At 35.2% G+C, this 24675-nt stretch overlaps 1 protein-coding gene across 13 annotated transcripts in view; it reads left to right on the top strand.

The window, feature by feature from the left end:
* The window catches only part of SLC4A10 (solute carrier family 4 member 10), a 277108-nt gene that overhangs the window by 73918 nt on the left and 178515 nt on the right, over positions 1 to 24675 (top strand). For 2 of the 13 annotated variants that reach the window (XM_028508734.2, XM_028508725.2), the window contains exon 1: positions 823 to 1155. The exons of 6 other annotated variants lie outside the window; for them this stretch is intronic. In XM_028508734.2, the coding sequence (XP_028364535.2) occupies positions 1075 to 1155 (81 nt within the window). In that variant the 5' untranslated portion in view covers positions 823 to 1074. Of the gene's footprint in view, positions 1 to 822; positions 1156 to 24675 lie in introns of those variants that run through there. 5 more of the 13 variants (XM_036023393.1, XM_036023394.1, XM_028508735.2 and 2 more) reach the window with 3 other exon arrangements.

Genomic DNA, 24675 nt, shown 5'->3' with positions numbered 1-24675 from the left:
ATTCAGATGGATTGACAACAATTTTAGTCTATTTTTGTTTTATTTCTAAAACATAATTTTGTCACTTGGTAAAGAGAAAATATTTTTAAATATAATTTTAGAGGATATTGGTTCTCTATTATCAGACTACTTTATCAGCCTTAAATTTCCTGATTCTACTATTTTGTAGTAAAAGAAAGCATTATAGGAACTTTAATGAGCACAAATAAGACACAATGAAAAATCACAAGAAAAATGTCAATAACTTAATATAGGTTTCATTCCTAGACTTACCACACACTTTCGGGATACTTGCACATTGTCTTTTCCAGAAGATGTTAAGTAAACATATAAGGGTATTTTGATTTGCAGCATGTTGGTCTGGAAAATATGAAAAAAAAAAAGTTCCTGAGAAAAGTGAAATGCTTTTACCTACTTATCAGTCTACTGTTACACACAATTATTGAAGATTGACAGAATAAAAAAAAATTCAGTTTTAGGGACTTCTCATTGTAACAGGTTGGCTGACTGATCATACACAAAGTTTGGAGGGAAGATTACCTTTAAAAAAGGACGGTTTTTCTTGTTAAATCATTATTCTACAGCTTAGTCACATACAGAGAGAACTGCCTGATAATTAAGAATTGCCATTTTAACATGATATTTGCAACAGATACATTGATACTTAATTAAACAGAACATTACTTATTTTTAAAGAGCTGAAAAAAATAAAACTCTCCTGGCAATTGAAATCTTTGTAGTGGCAGAAGTGGGGAACCTGGATGATGTGGATCATTCTGTGTTTGATGATGCAGAATTGCTCTAAGCAGTAAGCTTACTATTTTCAGAGAGCATTAGCAGCTTCAGCAAATAGCAAACACAACTGTGTCATCCTCCCTTAATACAGGGTGTTTGTAACTGCAAAGGGGAGACAATAAGCAGTACTCGTGTATGAGATCTGATATCTTCATTATGGCTTAAAAAAAATACCGGGAAAGATACTGATGGACTGATCTGCTGTTTGATGTTTTCTTCACTAGCCCTGAAGATGCTGAGACATAGAGATGGCTGTGATTATCTTTTGTAAGACAGGAAATGCAGTCTTTAGGGGTTTCTGGAAATAGGAAGGTCATGCAGTCTGGAACCTGTGAACCTTTTCAGTCTCTAAGTCATCAGGTATGACCTCATGAGTTATGATAAAACTATTAGATTATAGAGTTACTGCTTTTTCTAGCCCTTAATCATTTGGGATATATTAACCTATGTGATTGTTTATTATTAGATTTTCCATAGGATATTTGAACAAGTAATATTTGGAGTAATAGACACCAACTAAACAATATGATTTTTGGAAATGTGTGTATGTATTTGAGCTTGTGTTTACTTTAGCTTTTATGGGGGAAAGTGGGGATTGAGGAAAAGATTCTTTGTGTGTGATTACAATCAGGGTTTGGAGCTTTATAGATTTTTCCAGATTAAGGATGAATACTGTATCTTTTATTAGGAATGATAAAAAGAGCATGCATTGTTCAAGTCAATAAGGATACTTTATATCTACCTGCTTCTATATAGTGACATATTAAAACAGTTTTATTTTGAATTTTCTGGTTAGAAATAGATGTTGCCACCATTATAGTGTGCAACCACACAGCAACACCAGTGTGATGAGTAGAGTCATGTTTATTAGCATCTGAGCTATAAGCTGATTTCTTGAAATTTTTATTTCAGTATCTAAACTGTCTTAAAAGGCATTGGTTTTAATAATTTCTCAGGTCTATTGAAATAATGATGCCCTTTGTCCTCTTAACGTTGATATCTACTAATGCGTTGCTTACAGATGAAAGTAGATGATAAATCTTTTTTTTTAAAGAAAGCATGTCATGTTTAAGCTTGTTCAAGGTTTTTGACCCAGAGATATTCTGCATTTGCTTACTTTCACTTTCAGAATGAAAATACTTGACCACATTTGGCATATTAACTACAAAGAGTAGAGAATCATCACAGCAAAGAATTTGGATTTATATATCCATTTTATCCTGAAGCACTCTTATTTTAAACTGTTTTTACCTATCAAGTTATAATACAATTAACTTTGGTCTGTGGTAGCATATATTTGAGAATTACATGCTTGAGTAATTAGAAACTGTGCCTGTGTTTGACATTCTGATTATGAAGGAAATATATTTTATTTTTTTTTGTATTATACATATTTCTGCCTCAATTTTAGAGGACTTGGTGGTTACTTCACTAGGCATTCCATATTATATGAGCAAAGAGAGGTAAACTGCTGCAGCATTTCTCAAGAGAAAGATAGTTTTGTGTTTGTGCTTTTGAGGCATGATTAGGATTTAATGCTTCTTTAGGGTGAAGTGATATAGTATGAAAAATGAATATATTTGTCAAAAGACTGAAGTGGAAGTCCAAAACAGTGATTTATTTAATTCAATTCTCCTTTTTAATTAAAACCACATTGAAAAATTATACCTACTGATATTGGCTATAATTTATATGTTATTCAGGCTACTTAGCCAGCTTATATTCTTATTAGTAGGGAGGATTGCCATATTTTAAGCTTGATTAGTTTTGGAATGATTTGAATATACCTTTTAGTTGCTACAAAACCTGTTTAATCTGTTAGAATTTATTTTCAGTATTTGCATGTATTAGTCACTGTGAGTACATTCTGTTTCTTGGCATTGCTTTGGGATTCCTCTAAGTATTGGTTTCACAGCATTCTGCTATTTTCACTCTATTTATGACCTTTCAAAAGAGCTAAATCACAAAGATTTTTTGGTTACTTTCCTTGAATGGTACTCAAATAAGGATATCTCAAAAGTTTTGTAAGATGAAAAAAGGTACTTTCTTAGAGTTATTCTTTTACAAATAGGAGAGATTCTCTCTTGTTGCTATGTCAAAATACATTACATTAAAAAGTAAGGATTGGTTAGAATGTCACAGACATTTAAGTGTAGTGTCAACCATTTTGCCTGTCCAGCAAGATGATCTTGACATTTTGAATGGTAAAACTCACTGTAAGTCTACCTAATAACAATATATCACCTTCTTTTTATAATGGTTGTCTCTGTCTGTACCACTTTACATGTGCATTTCATTACATATCTTAAAGGTTTCTAAAGATAAGCTATCTTAATCAACTATTTGAGGAACTGTTCAATTCAGTACTCATGTGCAAACTGGTCATTTGCACATTTCTCTCTTGGTTGTTGTAGGGAATACAGAAAAGAAAGTTGTTTCCTGCTACCAAGATGAGAAAATGTACATGAGCTATGTCTACATTTTGAATTGACCTTTCAATGGTTGTATGCTACAATCAGTTTTAATTTATAAACTGATGATCCTATAATGAGTTATTCATAACTCTTTTTTCTCATGCAAATGTCTTGGTATTAGAGAAATAAAAGATTGAGTCAAACTATATAATCAAGCATTTAATAATTTTGAAAACTGCATTTAGTTCTTATAACACATAATTTGTTTCACCAGGACATTATAAATTGAATCAATAAAATGACCTTGTACATTTTATAAGCCATAGTTGTTCATTTATTTGAGAGTGAAGGTCAGTCTAGCTCATTTGCAGGTGGCAGAAGCAGGGTCCCCAAGAGTTAGCTCAAAACAGGAATGTGACCAATCCAGTCTAATTCCAGGCTGTGCATAATTATGTATTTTGAAAGGGAGTTTTGACTTCGTAGGGATTAAATTTTTAGAAATAAAGAGTAGCAAGCTTGGGAGTGTTTGCTGCCAACAGTCATTTGGGAAGTCCTTTGTACAAAATGGGCGGGGGGAGGAGATAAGGTTCACCTCAGGCTCTGAGAAAGGGAAATGGGAGGAACTAGTATGGAAGTGGACCTTAGCCAGCTGGTTGTTAGACATCCAGGGACTGCTCTCTGTTCTTTCATACTAGTATGCTGGTGGAAAGCATCGGGGGTGGGTAGAGTATATGCAAAACCCTTGTTTCCTCAGGACACCAAGCTGGGGCATGCTGCCCAATAGTGCCTCCAAAGCACCTGTTTTCTGGTACTAGAGCATAAAAAATTGATTTGTAAATTCTTCTGGTTTGTATAGTCTGATGGGTAAGCATCCAGACTGCCACATTCATGAGTTGAAATCTTAGCTATACCACTTACCAGTGATGTGATCTGGGGCAGGTTACTTAACCTTGCTGGGAATCAGTTTCCTTATTTGTTAATGTAGGGTGTTAGTAATGGCAACTACCTCAAAGAGTTGTGAAGACCAAGTGAGTTAATGTGTATTGTATAACAGCACTTAGAAGAGTAACAAGCACATCACTGCCAACATTAACAATTGACAGGTATTATATGCATTCAAAGACATAGGATGGCCTATTGGCAAGTGTTGGTAATGGTAGTCATGAAGTTTAGTTTTGTTCCCTCTCTCATTCTCCTTATCAGATAAAAATTGAGTCAAAAACATGGTACACCAAATAAAGATGATTATAAAAAAAGGTAAGCAAAGAAAACATGCTACCTTTGATTAAGTTCTAACATTTACTGACTATAATAATTGTAATGATGAAAAATTTTGTGTTTAAAGTTTTTTGCATCTGCTTACTAGGCTGATTTAAGCTTCTATAGTATTCTGTATGTAGATCCTTTGCTTTTTTTATGTTATACCAAGTACATTCATTACCAAAAAGTTTTTGGGCTTCTAGGAAAATTTAATAGCAATGTTGGGTCTTTTTTTAGTTATAATTGAATAATAAAATTAAGGAGTAAAATCAAAGTTTAAAGAAAAGAATAGAAACAAGTTATATAGCTTAGATTTCATGATGTGAGTTATTTTTTAAATCATAAAAAAACCTAGGATAAAAAACTTCACTGATGCCCTGGCTGGTGTGGCTCAGTGGATTGACTGCCAGCCTGTAAACTGAAAGATTACAGGTTCAATTTCCAGTCAGGGCACATTCCTGGGTTGCGGGCCATGTTCCCGGTGGGGGTAGGGGGTGGCATGTGAGAGGCAACCCAATGTTTCTCTCCCTCACTTTCATCCTGCTTTCCCCTCTCTCTAAAAGTAAATAAAATCTTCAAAAAAAATAAAAAAAATAAAAACTTCACTGAAAGTTAAATGCACTTTGCTTTAGTAATTATATTTTTAATGAATATTATTATAAATGAAGTACTAATATGAAATATGTTATAAAGACAGTACTGTATATGAATAGAACATTTCAAGTTTCTATTTGATAAAGAATAATATTTTGAATCACTGATGATTATTTAATATAAAAACATCTATTTGCTTAAAAATTGTCATGCTTCTAAGTACAAGTGAATAATTTGGCATTAGGATGAAATCTAAATGGTTAAGTGTTACATTTTGTGACATCTTTGCATTTTAGTTGTCTTCTCTTGAGCAACTTTCTTAATGTACAGCTATTTCCCCCAAATTGGCACAGTATCAAACTAACCTCAGCATAATTCAATTTGTTAAAACAAACAATCATACAGAACCCTACAGTGTTTTGGTCACAGTACTGGGCAAGGATATAAACACCGATGGGTTACTTCTTTCAGAAGGTCATAGCTAGTGAGTCATACACTCTAACTGCCTGTAACTATAACACAGTGAGGAAAGTAGTGAGTGTCACAGAGATTCAAAAGAGAGATGAAAAAAGCAAAAGTATCCTTCTGTGAGTACAATGGGTAAGATATTTCAAACTGAGTAGGGAGGGGAGAGGAGAGGCAGGCTAAATGGAATATTTGGGAAATATGAAAAAGGTAGCCTCTGAGGTAGATCTTGAAGACTGACCAAGATAGGGGAAAGGTCATTTCAGGCAGAGGAAACAACATGAGCAAAGATAGGGAGGCAGAAAGCAAGTAATACACTTGAGTAGTACAGATAGTTCATTTTGGCCATAGCCCAGTGGGGTAAGTTAGACGATTATCGCAGGAAAGGTTTGTTGGGACCAGATAGAGTCAAGTCTTGAGTATTAGATTATGATTTCTAAACTAAGAGCATTTCTATGCTGATCTACTTATTCTTGGAAGAGAATAAAATAAAAAACAAAAGAGCAGTACCTATATTTTACAGTCATTTTCATAGCTCTAACCCTCCTGAGACTTTGGAAATGAAAATTAAATTCCTGAGTAGATTATTAGTAGTTAGTAGACAAGGTAGGGGGTAGAAGCAAAATGAAGGATTTTAATAAAATTCTCTATCAAAATTGCATTTGAGAGCATTTCTCGGTGTATGCACAACCACTCAGAAGTCCTAGATTTCAGATCCTAAGAGACCTCCTGCTTGTCCCTGATGTAAATTCTGTTTTATTGTTGGTAATCTGATTTAGCTTTGGCTTTATTTTTTGACATTTCCTAGACCAAGGACAATCTAAAGGGATCATTTTAATACAATGAATACACATGTCACTATGGTGAATATTTGAATAATAAGGACTTTGTCTTAGGGAAAATTGAAAATAGAAATTGCTATTTATAATAATGGAAGTCACAGGGATATTTTCATTTAGAAGTGATAAAGTAAACCATCATTGCTAATACTTTTAATATGACCTTTAAATCTACTCTGTACACCAGAAGCATTCCAGTATTTCCTGAGGCTAGTTACAAAGCTGGGTAATATCCAAGAGCAGATTTCCTTTAGATGTAACAGCTGGGATGTGACTTTTGTTATCAGACCCAGGAAGATGACATTTGTACATAAGAATTGTACAAATTGTACAAAAATTGAAATTGATGTTCTCATTTAGTACATTGTCCATATAAAGTATGTCAGAAGTAAAACTGGTGTGAGTAAAAATGAAATCAGACACACTTGTTCTTCTTGCTCTATATTTAGAACAATAGCAGACCCAGAGAATTGAGAATACTCTGTTTCTTCCTAATAGATGTCTGTAATAATAGGAAACCCTGTTTTCTAGAAGTTCTTGTGAGGTTGCTATTACTAACCCTTGTGACATTACACCACTCGGGAAAGAGCTGTGCATATGGTAGGGAGCAAACAAATTTTCAGTTCTTGTTTGAAATCATAGACCTGTGTCTGCAAGAAACCTTGGAAATCATTGGGCTTTGTGGGTTGCTTTAATACTTTTAAATATTTAAACATTTTCCCTCAAAAATAGATAAAAGACTTTAGTAAAGTGATCCTTTCCCCATTGAAGCCTTTTTAAAAAATGATAGTCCAGGAATATAGATAAGAATAAGTTAAAAAGAGAATTGAATATTTCTTTATCAAGGTTCTCTTTCTAAAGGGCAATAGAGCCTGGTTTCAATGAAGTGCTTTGCAAAGTGTGCTGTGCATAAATGTATACCATATATTTCTATTTCTTTCAAATCTCATTCAATCTACTAGGGATTTGACTGTATTGGACAGCCTGGAGGGAGGCAGTGCAGTACAGTAGTTAAGAGCTAGAGATCTAGAGTTGGACTCATTTGGATCCCATATCTTCCACTTTACTGGGAATGTCTGTTTTAGGAATGTTAACTGATCTCTCTTTCCTCAGTATTGACATCTGTAAAATGGGGATACTAATATGCTAATTTCTAGAATTATGAAAAAGCTACAAAAGATATAAAACAAATCCATTACTTCAAGGAACTTACATTATCATATATGTAAAGTATTATATATGAGGTCTGTCCAGAAGGTATCTGGCCATGTGATATGAAAAATAGAGACATTTATTGAAAAAGATACAAGACACAAGAAACATTGTACGTAGGACAGTGATGCCTCAGTCCCCTTCAAAGTAGGCACCTTGGGACCTCACATAGTTCTCCAAGTGTCTCTTCCATTGTTCAAAACACTCTGCAAAATCCTGTGTTGGAATTGCCTTCAGCTGTCCATCATATTTTCCTGAATCTCATCAACAGTCTGAAATTTCTTCCCTCTCAAAAGTGATTTTAGTTTTGGGAACAGCTAGGAATCTCAGGATGCCAAATCTGGGCTGTGGTGGGGCTGAGTCACCTGGGTGAGTTGATGTTTTGCCAGAAACTCTGCATGAGACAGGATGCATGAGAGGGCATGTTGTCATGATGAAGCTGCCAATCAGCAGTTGTGCATAGTTGTGGTCTTCTGAATCTGAATAGTTTCCATGGAGGTATGTTCAAGCTTAACACAAGATGTGGTGCAGATTTGTTACTCCACTCAATCATTTTGAATGTGATGGCCACATAGTACACATGTTTACTCAATGGCACATAACACCCACACTGACTAGTACAGTGAAGTCATCATTGTTCATACATGTGTATTCCAGCCCACTCTCCTTGGCTGCCACATTGTATCAATGTCACACAAACTGTTCTCATTCTATTAACAAAATTGGACTTTTTCGAGACAGACCTTGTACCTATACACACACACACATATACCCATGTTTAGTACATATATACACACACACATTATACTTTAATTATATATAGCATACTACAAAAGAAACTAAGTAGCTTGCTTAAGATCAAAATTGCCAACAAAGGAAAGGATAACATGGGGTTCAAACCTGGAAGTCTAGCTCTAGAGTTCTTGCTCTTTACCATTGTATTATGCTGCTTGGAGTTATATACACTTGAATTAGATAGCCAGGTATAAGTGATACTCTAAATGATGAATTAAGATGAAAGACATCAATGTGAACTATAATTGCCATGGAAGATATCATAGAAGAGGTGAGACTTGACTTTCATTATGTTCCTTTCTGCTTTCTCTTTCACAGCAAACAGTATACATAAAGTCATCAGCACAGTTCCTGCCATAGGTGTTTAATAAATTTTAGTTGTTATTATGATCCCAATCTATTTGATAATTTTTTTCTGAATACGCCCTATGTCGTACAGTGTACTGTTTGAGAACCATGAATCCAATCTATAGTCATAAGTTAAATTACCCACTAATGTTCATTGTGATTATGCATCAGAGCCACATATTTAGATTTTTAAAAATATTGATGCTCCAAGCTTACCTTTGAAGTACTAAATAAAGTCTGTGAAGATAAAACCCAGGCTTCTATATTTTCAGAAAGCTTTCCAAGTGAATCTGATGGGCAGCCAGAATGGAGAACTGCTGCTTTACATGCTGATAAATTATAAATCTAGAGCTCAGATCTACATATTAACCTCTGTCAGGAATTCCAGGCTCTGCATCATGATAGGCATCTCTGCTCATTTATGTTACATCTCAAACTTGGTATGTCTCAAATTAAACTTACTATTTTCTTTTCAAAATCTATTTATCTTTCCTGGTATGATGACCTCATAATAATTTTCAACCTCTGTATCCCAACCTTAGATCCAGTTACTCACCAAAATGTGTAGATTGTGTCTCCTAAGGAGTTCAAAATTTACCCCTCCTTTCCCCATTGTCTTGACCTCAGTGAGAGTTCATATTCATTTCTCTCCTGGACTAATTTCTTAATTGGTATTTCTTTTTCCTCCTATCACCAATCTCCAAAGCAACAGGCTCACCACTCAGCTGCCAGAGTACTGTTTCTGACATGCAAAGCAGAAACAGACGTTTGACTACCTGAACTCATTCTAAGGCTTCCCATTACCTTCACCGTAATTTTCAGAGTTAAGAACTTAAACTTAAAATTTTCAGAGTTAAGAACTTAAAATATTAGTTTCTCTTTCTGACTTATTTTGCATAGCATAATGCACTCAAGGCCTATCTATGTTGTTGCAGAAGGCAAGATTTCCTTCTTACTCAAGGCTGAATAATATTCTGTTGTATTAATTTTCTCCATTTATCTATTGCCAGACTTTGGTTGTTTCTGTATCTTGGCTATTGTGAATAATATGGCAAAGAACATGGAGTGTAGGTATCTCTTTGAGGTAGTGATTTGTATTTCTTTTGGATATATACCCAGAAGTGGAATTCTTGGATAATATGGTAGTTATATTTTTACTTTTCTGAGGAATGAGGAAGTGGCATTTAAATTTAGCCATCTTTAGTTAAACTTGGTCTAAATTCTACTAGTTAGAGAGACAGGTTCTCTCAAGCCTTTACAGTGTAGTCCTCTCACCATGACAGGGTGGCTTAGTTGGTCAAACATCATCCTGTACACCAGCTGCTCCCAAACTTTTTGGCATCAGAGACGGGTTTCATGGAAGACAATTTTTCCACGGACCCAGGGCTGGGGACAGTGGGGATAGGGGATAGGAGGCGGAGCTCAGACAGTAATGCAGCAAAGCTTTAAGCTTTGCTTGCTTGCCCAGCGCTCACCTGCTGCTGTGTGGCCCAGTCCAGCAGCTTAGGGGTTGGGGACCCCTGCTGTACATCAGAAGGTTGTGGTTTTGATCCCTGGTCAGGGCACATACCTAGGTTGCTGGTTTGATCCATGGTTGGGGTGGATATGGGAGGCAACCAATCAATGTTTCATTCCCTTCCTCTCTCTCTCTAAAAATTAGTAAATATATTTGTGGGTGAGGATTAAAAAAAACCAGTGCTGTCCTCTCTGCATTAGGCCCCTCATTCCTTTTTGGTTTTGCCTACTTTTTCTTATGCTTCAGTATTTATTTAGATTGCACATCATCTCCTTTTGAAACATTTCCTCATCCCTACAGTGATAGGTAGGGTTTTTTAAAACTTATTTCTTACATGCTGCATTGTAGTAATTGATTTTCCTGTCTTGACTATGAACTATTTAATGCCAAAGGTGGGATTTTTTATTTTTTATTAATCCTCACCTGAGGACATGTTTTTTATTGATTTCAGAAAGAGAAAGGGTGAGGGGGGGAGAGAGAGAGAGAGAGAGAGAGAGAGAGAGAGAGAGAAACATCATCATCAATGGGAGAGGGAAACATTGATGAGTTGAATCCTGTACACATCCCAACCAGGGATTAGGCTCACAACCTAGATATATGCCCTGACCAAGAATTGATCCTAAAACCTTTTAGTGTATGGGATAATGCTCCAACCAGTGGAGCCACTAAGCCAGGGTGTGTTTTTTATTTCTTTATAGCCAGCACTAATATGATGCCTGACACATTGTCTACTTAATAAATACATTTTTGTTGAATAATAAAATGGGAAATGAATATGAAATATTCACAGAGAAATATGGCCTATGTGACTTAGGTGACCATTAGGAGCTCATAGTAGCTGAGATGTATAAATAGACTTGAACTAGACTCTGAAGTGTTTTAAGTTAAATTAAAGAATTTCATAATGTGATACCATTGTAGTATACCATATCAGTTAAGTGTAATAATGACCTTTGTTCAAATTCAATTTCTACCTCTTAGTACTGAAGATTCCTGGGAAAGTATTTTAGCCCCTTTAAGCCCTAGAATACTCATTGTTTAATGGGTAAATATGTGTAAAGTTTTATTACTGTGCCTGGCACACTATAATCCTTACAATGAATTACTACTGCAGTTATATGCAACATCGTGAAAGATCAGACAGCTAAGTGACTGACGGTTTCACAATGTAGAGTTGGAATTATCCAATGATTGCCTATTCTGATGGTAACCAGAAAACCAGCAATTGAAACCTACTTAATCCTATTAACCAATTCACCCCAATAAACTTAAAAAAAGAAAACCAAAATTTTAATTTTAGTTCTAGCTCTATATTGGCTTACTGTAAATCTTGAATGTATCTTAATATATATCCTCATATAAAAATTATGCTAAAAGAAGTAGTATTAATGTTTTCTGTGCCAGAATTTTGTAATGATTTGAAATGCCTAAAAAAATCTGTCAAATTAAAAAGAGTGGGAATTTATCTTCTTTGAAGTCACTGATACCATCATTCTTGAGCCAATTGCCTGGACTGTTCTACTAATTTACCTTGATAATCATGTTTGTCCCTTAAGATTCAGTTGAAGCATCAGTTAGTGAGAGTAGGTGGCCATTTATATATTTCATAGAATACTAAGCTTCTTCCTGGTATAGCATATAAAAAATACATACTTATATGTCATTTACTTACAATGTTATATCCTAGAAGACAAGTAATGTCTTTTAATTCAGTATCCCCACTATGTAGGACAGATTCTGGCACATGTTAAATTTTTAGTAAATATTGACTCAATAAATAGATTATGTCATATAAATTTAAGAGTACTGAAGTATGCTTTAGGTCAGTCAAAAATAAAAAGTTTTCTGAAGCTCATTCAGGAGTTATTTACTGTGAACTGGAGATTAGAAATATGTTAACAATTATAGTTAACTATAAGAATAGCAGAATATATATTAGTAGTACAATAATAGTAATAAGAATTTATTAACCTTGTTGATATATTCTGGAAATATGGTAGGATTAAAAATGAAGTACCATAAGGAATTGGAATTATCGGACAGAATACACACAACTACTTTTCTTTTTCTCCCAAAATCCCATTAAAAAGACCAATATTTTTTAACCTTTTCTCTCTTCTAAAAATAACTAAAAGCGGGAAGACTGAGAGAAGAAATAAACCAGTGACAAAATTTTGTAAGCAAAAATGCAGAAGGAAATTATCAAGTGATCTGACAACTGAGAAAATAAAATTGTAAACTGGCAGTGACAAAAATGGAGAACCAACACAGTTTATACTGAAAAGACACTGGGTACCTCTAAGAGAATTTCTGTGCTAACGTCAACACTACTGCTTTAAAATCCGACCACATTTCCAGATTCTCTTCTTCCTTCATTTTAGCGAATCAGGCAAATATCCCATCTCTATTACAGCAATAGCCTGGAGTTTTATTCTTTAGAGGGTTAAACAGAATATTTACGGACTGAATAACCCAGGTTCAGTTAAGATCAGAAAGCACCATATTCAAAACAGCTGGATTCAATATGAATGCTGTGATTCCAACTCTTTCCTTCAACTTTGCTCCTAGAAAGCTGGCAGCCAGGCTTTTATTCACCAGGCGATATTGGGGCATCCAGCTGGAATCTAACAATCTCAAGAGGGAAGTCACAGATATATTGACATTGTGGTTCCCCAGTGAAATAGCCAAACCAAATCACTTTATAGCATGCTCAAAGTTGATCTGCCCTGTCCACGCTCAGGGCTTTCAATTAGCTTTTTAGTTTTATATCTTAAATATGAGCCCACAACCAAAGATCACGGCACTGCTTTATTTTAATGATAATTCTATTTTTATTTTAAAAGTTTATTATTATTATTTTTTATTGTTCGAGTACAGTTGTCTTCATTTTTCCCCCACTATTCCCCCCCACTCACCCATCACTGCCTCCCACCCATGATCCTACCCCCTTTGGCTTTGTCTGTGGGTCCTTTATACATGTTCTTTTGTTTGCCCTTTCCCCTTCTTTCCCTGTTACCTCCCTCCTCCCTCCCCTCTGGTCACTATCAGTTTGTTCTTTATTTCCATGTCTCTGGTTCTGTTTTGCTTGCTTGTTTGTTTTGTCAATTAGGTTCCACTTACAGGTGAGATCATATTGTATTTGTCTTTCACCTCTTGGCTTACTTCACTTAGCCTAATGTTCTCCGGTTCCATCCATGCTGTCACAAAGGGTAAGAGTTCCTTTTTTCTTTCTGCTGCTGTAGTATTACATTGTATAAATGTAACATAATTTTTTGATCCACTCATTTGCTAATGGGCACTTAGGTTGCTTCTAGCACTTGGCTATTGTAAATTGTGATGCTGTTTGAACATTGGTGTGCATAGGTTCTTTTGAATTGGTGTTTCCGGATTCTTAGGGTATAATTCCAGCAGTGGAATTGCCAGGCCAAAAGGCAGTTTTATTTTTAGTTTTTTGAGGAAACTCCATACTGTTTCCCACAGTGGCTGCATCAGTCTGCAATCCCACAAACAGTGTACCAGGATTCCCTTTTCCCCACAACCTCACCAGCACTTGTTTATTGATTTGTTTGTGGTAGCCATTTCTGACTGGTGTGAATTGGTATCTCATTGTGGTTTTCTGATGGCCAGTGACGCTGAACATTCTTTCATATGTCTTCTGTATGTCCTCCTTGGAGAAGTGTCTGTTCAAGTCCTTTGCCCATTTTTTAATTGGGTTGTTTGCTTTCCTGGTGTGGAGTTATGTGAGTTCTTTACATATTTTGGAGCTCAAACCCTTGTCCTAGTTATCATTGGCAAATATAGTTCCCATATGGTTGTTTCTCTTTTCATCTTACTGCTGTTTTCTTTAGCCATGCAGAAGCTTTTACTGTTTTGATGAAGTCCTGTTTGTTTATTCTTTCCTTTATGTCCCTTGCTGTAGGGGACATAAAATATCGCTTCATGGAATATCTGAAAATTTCCTGCTTATGTTCTTTTATAGTGTCATGACTTACATTTAAATCTTTTATCCACCTGGAGTTTATTTTTGTGTATGGTGTAAGTTGGTGGTCAAGTTTCAGGTTTTTGCATGTGGCTATCCAGATCTCTCAACACCATTTGTTGAAGAGGTTATTTTTACTCCATTTTATGCTTCAGCTCCCTTTTTCCAATATTAATTGACTATAGAGAGTTGGGTTTATTTCTGGGCTCTCTATTGTGTTCCATTGATCTATGTGTCTGTTCTTATGCCAGTACCAGATTATTTTGATTACTATGGCCTTGTAGTATAGTTTAATATCAGGTATTGTGATCCCTCCAAGTTTGTTCTTCTTTCTCAAGATTGCTGTGGCTATTCAGGGTCATTATGGTTCCATGTAAATTTTTGAAATGTTTGTTCTGTGTCTGTGAAATATGTCATTGGTATTTTAACAGGGATTGCATTGAATCTATAGATTACTTTGGGTAGTATGGGCATTTTGATTATGTTAATTCTTCTAATCCATGAGCACAGTGTATGCTTCCATTTATTTGTGTCTTTCTTAATTTCTTTCTTCAGTGCTCTGTAGTTTTCTCAGGTGGGTCTCTTATAGGCAGCATATGTGTGGGTCATGTTTTCTTATCCATTCAGCTACCCTATGTCTTTTGATTGGAGCATTTAATCCTTTAACTTTTAAAGTTATTATTGATAGGTACTTGTTCATTTTCCCCTTTTGTACCTCTGTTCATCTCTCGCTCATTCTTTTTCTTCTCTTTCTTAAAGCAGTAGATCATGACACTTCTTTTTTTAAAATATATTTTATTGATTATGCTATTACATTTGTCCCATTTCCCCCCCTTCACTCCCCTCCACCCTGTACTCCCTCTCCCACCCATATCCCCCCCTTTAGTCATGTCCATGTGTCATACTTACAAGTTCTTTAACTTCTACATTTCCCATACTATTCTTACCCTCCCCCTATCTATTTTCAACCTACAATCTATGCTACTTATTCTCTGTACCTTTTCCCCCTCTCTCCTCCTCCCACTCCCCTGTTGCTAACCCTCCATGTGATCTCCCTTTCTGTGGTTCTGTTCCTGTTCTAGTTGTTTGCTTAGTTTCTTTTGGTTTTGCTTTAGGTGTGGTTGTTAATAATTGTGAGTTTGCTGTCCTTTTACTATACATGTCTTTTCTTTATCTTCTTTTCTTAGATAAGTCCCTTTAACATTTCATAAAATAAGGGCTTAGTGATGATGAACTCCTTTAACTTGACCTTATCTGAGAAGCACTTTATCTGCCCTTCCATTCTAAATGAGAGCTTTGCTGGATAGAGCAATCTGGGATGTAGGTCCTTGTCTTTCATGACTTGGAATACTTCTTTCCAGCCCCTTCTTGCCTGTAAGGTCTCTTTTGAGAAATCAGCTGACATTCTGATGGGGACTCCTTTGTAGGTGACTGTCCTCTTATCTCTTGCTGCTTCTAGGATTCTCTCCTTCATTTTTACCTTGGCTAATGTAATGATGATGTGCCTTGGTGTGTTTATTCTTGGGTCCAACTTCTTTGGGGCTCTCTGAGCTTCCTGAATTTCCTGGAAGTCTATTTCCTTTGCCAGAATGGGGAAGTTTTCCTCTATTATTTGTTCAAATACGTGCTCAATCTGTTGCTTTTCTTCTTCCCCTTCTGGTACCCCTATAATTCAGATGTTGGAACGTTTAAAGATGTCCTGGAGGTTCCTAAGCTTCTCCTCATTTTTTTTTTGAATTCTTATTTCTTCATTCTTTCCTGCTTGGATGTTTTTTTCTTCCTTCTGGTCCACTCTATTGTTTTGAGTCCCAGTTTCCTTCCCATCACTATTCGTTTTCCGTGCATCTTCCTTCATCTCTTTTATGGTAACCTGCATTTTTTTCATGTAATTTGCACCTAAAATCAACCAATTCCGTGAGCTTCCTGATCACTAGTGTTTTGAACAGTGCATCTGATAGATTGGCTAGCTCTTGATTGCTCAAAAGGGTGAGTCCTGGGGGATTGAGCTGTTCTTCTGTTGGAGACATGTCTCTCTTTCTCCTTTTTTTTTTTTTTTCCCAGCCTGGTCGCTCCTGTTACGGTGAGGGGTGAAACCTTAGGTGTTCACCAGGGCTGGGCACCCCAGTCGATAGATTGTGACGTTGTATGTGGGGGTGGGGGGGGTGGGGGGGCGGAACAATGGCGGTAGTTCTGCTCTCCTGGGGTGTCAGTAACCTCCCTGGGATCCTGGGTTGCGCGCTCTGCCCTGGTCCACAATGCCGCCTCACTGGGTCTGCCAGCTGCCGCTGGCATACTCAGGGTCCACCGCTGTGCTGCAGTCTTGGCACTTCCTGGAAGGCTTACGCGCTCGGTTGCCTTATGCACCCAGTTCTCCCTGATCTGCTCCTCCTCTCTGCCCCTCCTAGTGATCTGGATGAACGGGTCTACTTCAACTTCTTGGCTATCCGACTTCCATTCAGATAAATTCTCTGTCAGTTCTGGGTTTTATTCTGCCTCTAAATTGTTGTTGTTCTAATCTTGGTTGTGCATGGAGGTACGGTACATCCACCTATGCCTCCATCTTGCCAGAAGTCATCATGACACTTCTAAGCCAAACTTCTACCATAAAAGATAGAGGCACATGTGTGTTTTTTTATTTGACATCAAAAGCAAAGATAACAAAAGGAAAAGTAAACAAGTGGGACTAGCTCAAATTAAAAAGCTTCTGAATAGCAGAGAAACCCATTAACAAAATTAAAAGGCAACCTGCTGATTGGAAAAAACCCTATTTACAAATTACACATCTGTTAAGGGGCTGATATCCAAAATGTATAAAGAACTCATACAACTCAACAGAGAAAAGTGAGCAGAGGATGTAAACAGAGAATCTTTTCCAAAGAAGAGATACAGAAGGCCAACAGGTACATAAAAAGATGCTCAGCATTACTGATTATCCAAACAAGGCAAATCAAAACCACAGTGAAATGTCATTGCATGCTTGTTAGAGTGATTATTGTCAAAAAGACAAGAAATGAGTGTTAGTGAGGATGTGGAGGAAAAGGAACCCTTGTGCAATGTTGGAGGGAATGTAAATTGGTGCAGCCACTATGGAAAACAGTATGGAGAGGAGAGTTCTCAAAAAAGTAAAATTGAACTACTATATGATCCAGCAATTCCATATCTGGGTATTTGTCCAAAGGAAACAAAAGCACTAACTTGAAAAGATATATGCACCCCCATGTTTGTTGCATCATTATTTATAATAGCCAAGATATGAGAACAACCTACATGTCTATTGACAGACAAATGAGTAAAGAAACTGTGATATATATACATCTATATATAAAACTCAGCCATAGCAGGATGACGGGGGTGGAGGGAGGTGAGGGTGAGGAGGGGTTGAACTTGTGGACAGGGACAACATTACATGGACATTACAAGGACAACATGAACAACCACCTGGTGATTGCTGGGGGTAGGGATGAATAAGGGGACTAAAGGGTAATGGAAATATACAGTAAAAAATAAAAAAAAGAAATACAAGAAAAAATAAATTCCACCCCCCTCCAAAAAAGAATGAAATCTTGCCATTTACAACATGAATGGAACTTGAGGGCATTATACTCAATGAAATAATTCAGATAAAGAAAGACAAATACCATATGTTCTCACTTATATGTGGAATCTAAAAAAAGAAAGAAAGAAGAAAACTATTAAAAAATTCAAGCTTATAGATACAGAGAACAGAGGGGTGGTTGCCAGAGGCAGTGGTGGAAATGGGCAAATGAATAAAGGAAATCAAAAGGTACAAACTTCCAGAAATGGAGGTGTAATGCACAGCATGGTGATTATAGTTAATAATACTGTGTTACATACTTGGAAGTTGTTAAGAGAGTGTATCTTAAAAGTTCTCATCACAAGAAAACAAAGTTCTGTAACTATGTATGGTGACAGATGTTAACTAGACTTATTGTGATGATCAGTTTGCAATGTATATGGATATCAAATCATTATTTCATAAACCCGAACCTAATATAAATGTTATATGCCAGTTATACCTCAATTTAAAAAGAGGACAAAATAAATAGTAAAACTAAATCTCCTGGGAGCAAAGAGCATGATGGGAAATGAAAACTTGGCAAGTTCTGATAATATTAAAGAGATACGACAAGATACTTCACCCATTAAACAAAAAGATGGTGCTGTTATACAATAACATTGAGAGAACAAATAAGAGTTTTTTGAAATTAGAAATATGATAGCAGAAATGAAAAACTAAAGGGAAAGTCTGAAAGGTAAAGATGAGGTAATCTCCTATAAAGCTGACAGAAAAATGGAATATAGGACAGAATGAATGAAAATGTTAGAAAACACAGGTCCAAAAGCCAAGACAGCAGTTCTAAAAGAGAAAACAGGGAAAAAGAAAAGAAATAATTTAAAATAAATTTTAAATATTATGAGAATAGAGGACATGTGTCTCAAGATTTAAAGGTCACACCAAAAGCCCAGCACAATAAATAAAACCAGTCTCACATGAAGGCACATCATTATGAAATTTCAGTAGGCTGAGATTAAAGGGATCCCAAAAGTGTTCAGAAAGAAAATAAATGAAATTCTATCAAGATTGATAAAAAAAAAGAAGACACAAATTACCAATAGGAATGAAAGAGGGAATATTATTATAAATACTTCAGACATTTTATAGTTAATAAGGGAATACTAGGATAAAGTCTATGTGCATAAATTTGTCAATGTGAAGAAACAGATCAATTCCTTGAAAATAGCATACTACCAAATTTCAGAATGAAATAGATAAACTAAATAGTCATTTAACATTTAAATAAATTGAATCCAAATGAGAAGCATTTTTAAATAAAATTTATTGGGGTGACATTGATTAATAAGATTATAAAGGTTTCAAGTGTACATTTGTATACTACATGATATGCATACTGCATTTCATGCCCACCACCCAAAGGCAAATCATCTTTTATCACCATATATTTGGCCCCCTTTACCCTTTACTATCTTAGCTATTTCTGACTGGAAACTAGAAATATATGGCTGAGATGCTTTTACTGGAGAATTCTACAAAAAAAATTTAAGGAAGAAACAACACTAATTCTATAAAATCCTTTCCAGAATTTAGAGTGGAAGGAACACTTTTCAGCTCATTTTATGAAACCAGAATTACCATGCTACCAAAGTCACACAAAAGCAGTACAAAAAAAATGTACAGACCAATATCCCTCATAAACATAGATGCAGACATCTTCCACAGAATACTCGTAAATTGAGCCCATACATTTCTAAAGAGAATAACACATCATCACTGGTGGGCTTCATCCTAAAAGTATATGGCTGGATTAATATTTTCAAACCAATCAAATTAATCTATAACAATAACAGACTAAGAAAAAGCACATGATAATTTTATTGATGTAGAAAAGTACTTGACACAATTCTATATCCATTCTAGAAAAAAAAAAGCCTCTCAGAAAGCTAGGAATGGAAGGAAAATTCTTCACCTTTAAAGGGCATCTCCCCAAAGCTGCAGTTAAACGTGATACGTAATGGTGAGAGACTGAATGAAAATTCTCCCTGTAAGATGAGGATCAAGGCAAAGATGGGAACTCACACCACTTCTATTCAACATTGTACTAGAAGACCTAGCATGTGCTATAAGCAAGAAAAGGAAAGAAAACCAAACAGATTAAAAAGGAAGAAATAAAACTGTTCATAGACATAATTGTTCATGTAGAAATTGCCAAATAATCTAACAAACCAATAAATAGAACTCATAAAACCAATTGTTTAGTGAGGTTTCTGGATACAAAGTCAACACAGAGATATGAACATATGAAAGAATAAGGTTAAAAGAGGAAAACACAGAGTATCTTGGGGTAACAGAACTATTCTATATCAATGTGGTAGTGCTTACAGAATATGTATATGTGATAAAGCTCATAGAACTATATACCAATTAAAAACATAATTGTAGGAGGCCATTAGGTCATTAGATTTGTAAGATGTATTATAATAAGAATAAATGCAAAAATGATGTCCATAGGTTACAAAACAATTTTCAAAAATACAGTGTGTTGGCAAGTTCCTCAAAAAAATTAAACATAAAATTACCATATGATTCAACAATTCCACATATGGGTGTACATCCAAAATAACTGAAAATAGGATCTCAGTTATTTGCACACCTATGTTCATTGCATCATTATTTATAATAGCCAAGAGGTGGAATCAACCTAAATATCTATTGGTAGATAACTGGAAAAACAAAATGTGGCATATACATTTAGTGGAATGTTATATAGCTTTAAACAAGAGAGAAATTCTGTCACATGCTGGAAACTTGAGGACATTTTCAAGATGAAATAATGTAATCACAAAAAGACAAATATATGATTTCATTTATATGACATACCTAGAGTAGTCAAATTTACAGAAACAGAAGGTAGAATGGTGATTGCCAGGAGGTGGAGGAAGTTATTTAATGGGTGTTGGGTTTCACTTTTGCAAGATGAAAAAATTTTAGAGATCTGTGGCACAACAATGTGCATATAGTTAGCACTTCTGTACACTTAAAAATGATTTACATTGTAAATTTTATGTTGTATGCCTAGGAAGCATGAAGTTGGAACTTCTCATTGAAAGAAATGGGAAAAGCTAATGCCAGCAAAGTAGAATTAGAAACACATTTTGAGGCATACTTTTTTTTCCATAGATATTCTATTATACTACTGAACTGATTTCAAACCATATTCATAACAAGTAGCAAAGAATTTTGAAGGTTGCTACCTGGGAAAGAGCTGACACTATTATCATTTCTCTTCTGCATAGAGACATGTGGTACTTATGATTAGGTAACTATTATGGGATCCTAAATCCAATAACAGTTGATGAGTCATAAAAACGTATTTCTAGTCATTTAATAAATGTTATTATGAATTGAAATTGTGTTTTGGTTAGCTTACTTGTTTGATGAGGCCATCAATGACTTTGATGAAAGTAAAGGGCAGATTTTATTTTATTACAAATGCCTTTAGTCTAATCTCTTTTGAGCACTCAGAAGAATGTTATTAAATTATATAATGTCCTCTCATTGCTTCTGATTTTAAATGTAATTCAATATTTTCCTTCTTTAGGGTATTTTTATTTTCTTTATGTCCCTTGTATTTTAAGATAATTAGAAAATTTAAGATCATAAATTTTATATTTTTATTTTTATTTTTGTTCTTTATTAGACCTCCCACATTTTGACCTTTGTATAATTAGGAAAACCACTTCACTTAAAGTGGATATTGAATGTAATGGAAGTCAATTCTTTAGTATATTGCATGCCTAAGATTTCTACCCCTTTATTAATGATATGGTAAAATATATCAGTAATAAACAATGACTGAGGTTAAAGAAAAAAAATCACCGACCTTTACTTTTAAAATTATTTCTTTTCACTACTTTTCTTATCATTGAAGTTCACCTTCTGATATTTTATTTATCTTATTCTTCAGTATGATTTTAGTTATCTAAAAATATTTTGAAATTTCCTTGTTTATTTAATCCATAATACCTTACAGATATTATTTTATTATTCCCACTCTGGCTTGGTTTGTTGGTTTTCTAATAGTAGGAAATTTTTTTATATTTTCAGTTTGAAAATTATTGATTATTCAAATCCAATTCACCTATTAATCATTAAAATACAGACACTAAGGGCATATTTCAGTTTAAATAATTTACATAATTGACTACTGTGTATGTAGGCCAACTTGGAGCTGTCTTGATTTATGATGAGAAGGCTAAATACTTTTGCAGCACTCTAATTTTGTAGATTTTTACAAAGTTGTAAAGAATAGGTCTTTATTGATGATGAAAAAGGTAGTAATTGCTAATTTTATTAAAAAATATATGAAGTACACATAGACAAAACCAAATGCGTGGGTTCCAGGCTGGGAGGCAGGGATAGGTGGGGCGCGGGGGTAGGGCATGGTGGGGGTGAAAATGGAGACAAATGTACTTGAATAATAATAAAAAATAAAAATAGATAAATAATTAAAATGTATATGTATACCTTTATTCCCTTCCTATAATTGATACTAATGTTTCTTACAAGTCTATAACATATAGGAAAGATCGCTGGGTTTCGGATGTCATAAAAGGAGAAGGGTATTGATATATGCAAGGATAATAACTGTTATCTTACACCGAAGCACAAGTAGGTACTTGAATAGAGATCAAAACTGATTATTATACCGAAGTACAAATAGTTTAATATAAAAATTCAAGTATTGTCCAACTAGAAAGGACCTTAGGGGAGTTGATTTTTCAACTTATGTTATTTTTATTTTCTTTACATTTCTTTTTTTTTTTTTTTAAGATTTTATTTATTTATTTATTTATTTATTTTTAGAGAGGGAAGGGAGGGGGGAGAGAGAGAGAGAGAGAGAGAGAGAGAGAGAGAGAGAAACGTCAATGTGCGGTTGCTGTGGGTTATGGCCTGCAACCCAGGAATGTACCCTGGCTGGGAATCGAACCTGGGACACTTTGGTTCCCAGCCCGCGCTCAATCCACTGAGCTACGCCAGCCAGGGCTACATTTCTTTATGTCCTTTAGTTTCTTGGCTCAGGATTCCTTCTTGCATCTCAGACATCCTTTTTGGAATCATTTTATTTCTTCTTGAACTATGTACTTAAAAATTCCTTTAGAAAGAATACCATGATAATAAATTGTCTGTTTCTGTTTCTCTGGTGGGAGAGGGTATAAGGGGGATAAATGGTAATGGAAAAATATAATTAAAATAAACAATTAAAAAAGAATGTTATCTCAGCTGGATATTCTCTTACAGATTAATAATTATTATTTTTAGTATCCTGAAGATATTATTTTGTTGTCTTCTAGCTTCTACTTTGATTAGCTTATCATTTCTTTGTAGGTGATGTTTTATTCCTTGACACTTTAAAAAAGTGTCATTCTCCAGTTTCACATAATATGTGTAGGTATAAATTGTCTTAATTATCCTTTTTGTTATTCATTGTGATTCCTGAATCTAAGGATTCATGACTATCATTTTTACCTATTATTTTTAATCAGCATTCTCCCTCATTTTCTCTGTCCTTATATACTAGAACTCCAACTAGGTATATGTTAGACTTTATCATATTATTCTCCATTTTATTTTTTATTTTTGTAATTTTTAACATTTTTTATTGTTGTTCAAGTACAGTTTTCTGCCTTTTCCCCCCACTTCTCCCTACCACCCCAGCCCTCCCTACCTCCTTCCCTTGTTTCTACCCAACTTGTTATTGTCCATGTGTCCTTTATAGCTGTAAACCCTTCACCCTTTCCCCCCATTACCCTCTCCCATCTCCCCTCTAGTCACTATCAGCCTGTTCTCGATTTCAACGTCTTTGGTTATATTTTGCTTGCTTGTTCGTTTTGTTGATTGGGTTCCATTTAATTAATTAATTAATGTATATATGTATTTATTTATTCCTCACCTCTCTGGTTACTGTCAGTTCTTTATTTCTTTTCTTTTTTTTTTTAGTTTCCATCTTTTTTTTTATTTTAATCATTGTTCAAATACAGTTTTCTCCTTTTTACTCCCAATCTAGTCACCCCTCCCACCCCTCCCCACTTCCCTCCCATTACCACCCTCCCCTTAGTTTATGACCATGTGTCCTTTAAGTTTGTTCCTGTGAACCCTTCCCACTGTCCCCTTAAATTCCCTCTGTTCTCTTCTGTGGGCACTGTCAGCCTGGCCTCTATTTCAGTGTCTTTGGTTACATTTTGTTTGTTTCTTTGTTTTGTTGTTTAGGTTCCTGTTAAAGGTGAGATTATATGGTATTTGTCTTTCACTGCCTGGCTTGTTTCGCTTAGCATAATGTTTTCCAGCTCCATCCACGCTGTTGCAAAGGGTAGGAGCTCCTTCTTTCCTTCTGCTGCATAGAATTCCATTGTGTAAATGTACCATAGTTTTTTGATCCACTCATTTACTAGTGGGCATTTATTGCTTCCAGCACTTGGCTATTGTAAATTGTGCTGCTATGAACATTGGGATGCACAGGTTCTTTTGAATTTGTATTTCAGAGTATAATCACAGCAGTGGAATTGCTTGGTCAAAAGGCAATTCTATTTTTAGTTTTTTGAGGAAATTCCATACTGGTTTCCACAGTGGCTGCACCAATCTGCATTTCCCACCAACAGTGCACTAGGGTTTCCTTTTCTCCACAGCCTCATCAGCACTTGTTTGTTGATTTATTTATGATGGTCATTCTTACTAGTGTGAAGTGGCATCTCATTGTGGTTTTAATTTACATCTCTCTGATGGCTAGTGACGCTGAGCATCCTTTCGTATGTCTCTGGGCCCTCTGTATGCCCTCCTTGGAGAAGTTGTTCAAGTCCTTTGCATATTTTTAAATTGGGTTGTTTGTCTTCCTGGAGTGGAGTCATGTGAGTTCTTTATAT

This window comes from Phyllostomus discolor, chromosome 4 (genome assembly GCF_004126475.2).
Source record: "Phyllostomus discolor isolate MPI-MPIP mPhyDis1 chromosome 4, mPhyDis1.pri.v3, whole genome shotgun sequence".
Lineage (NCBI taxonomy): Eukaryota > Metazoa > Chordata > Mammalia > Chiroptera > Phyllostomidae > Phyllostomus > Phyllostomus discolor.
This window is presented reverse-complemented; position numbering and strand designations above follow the sequence as displayed.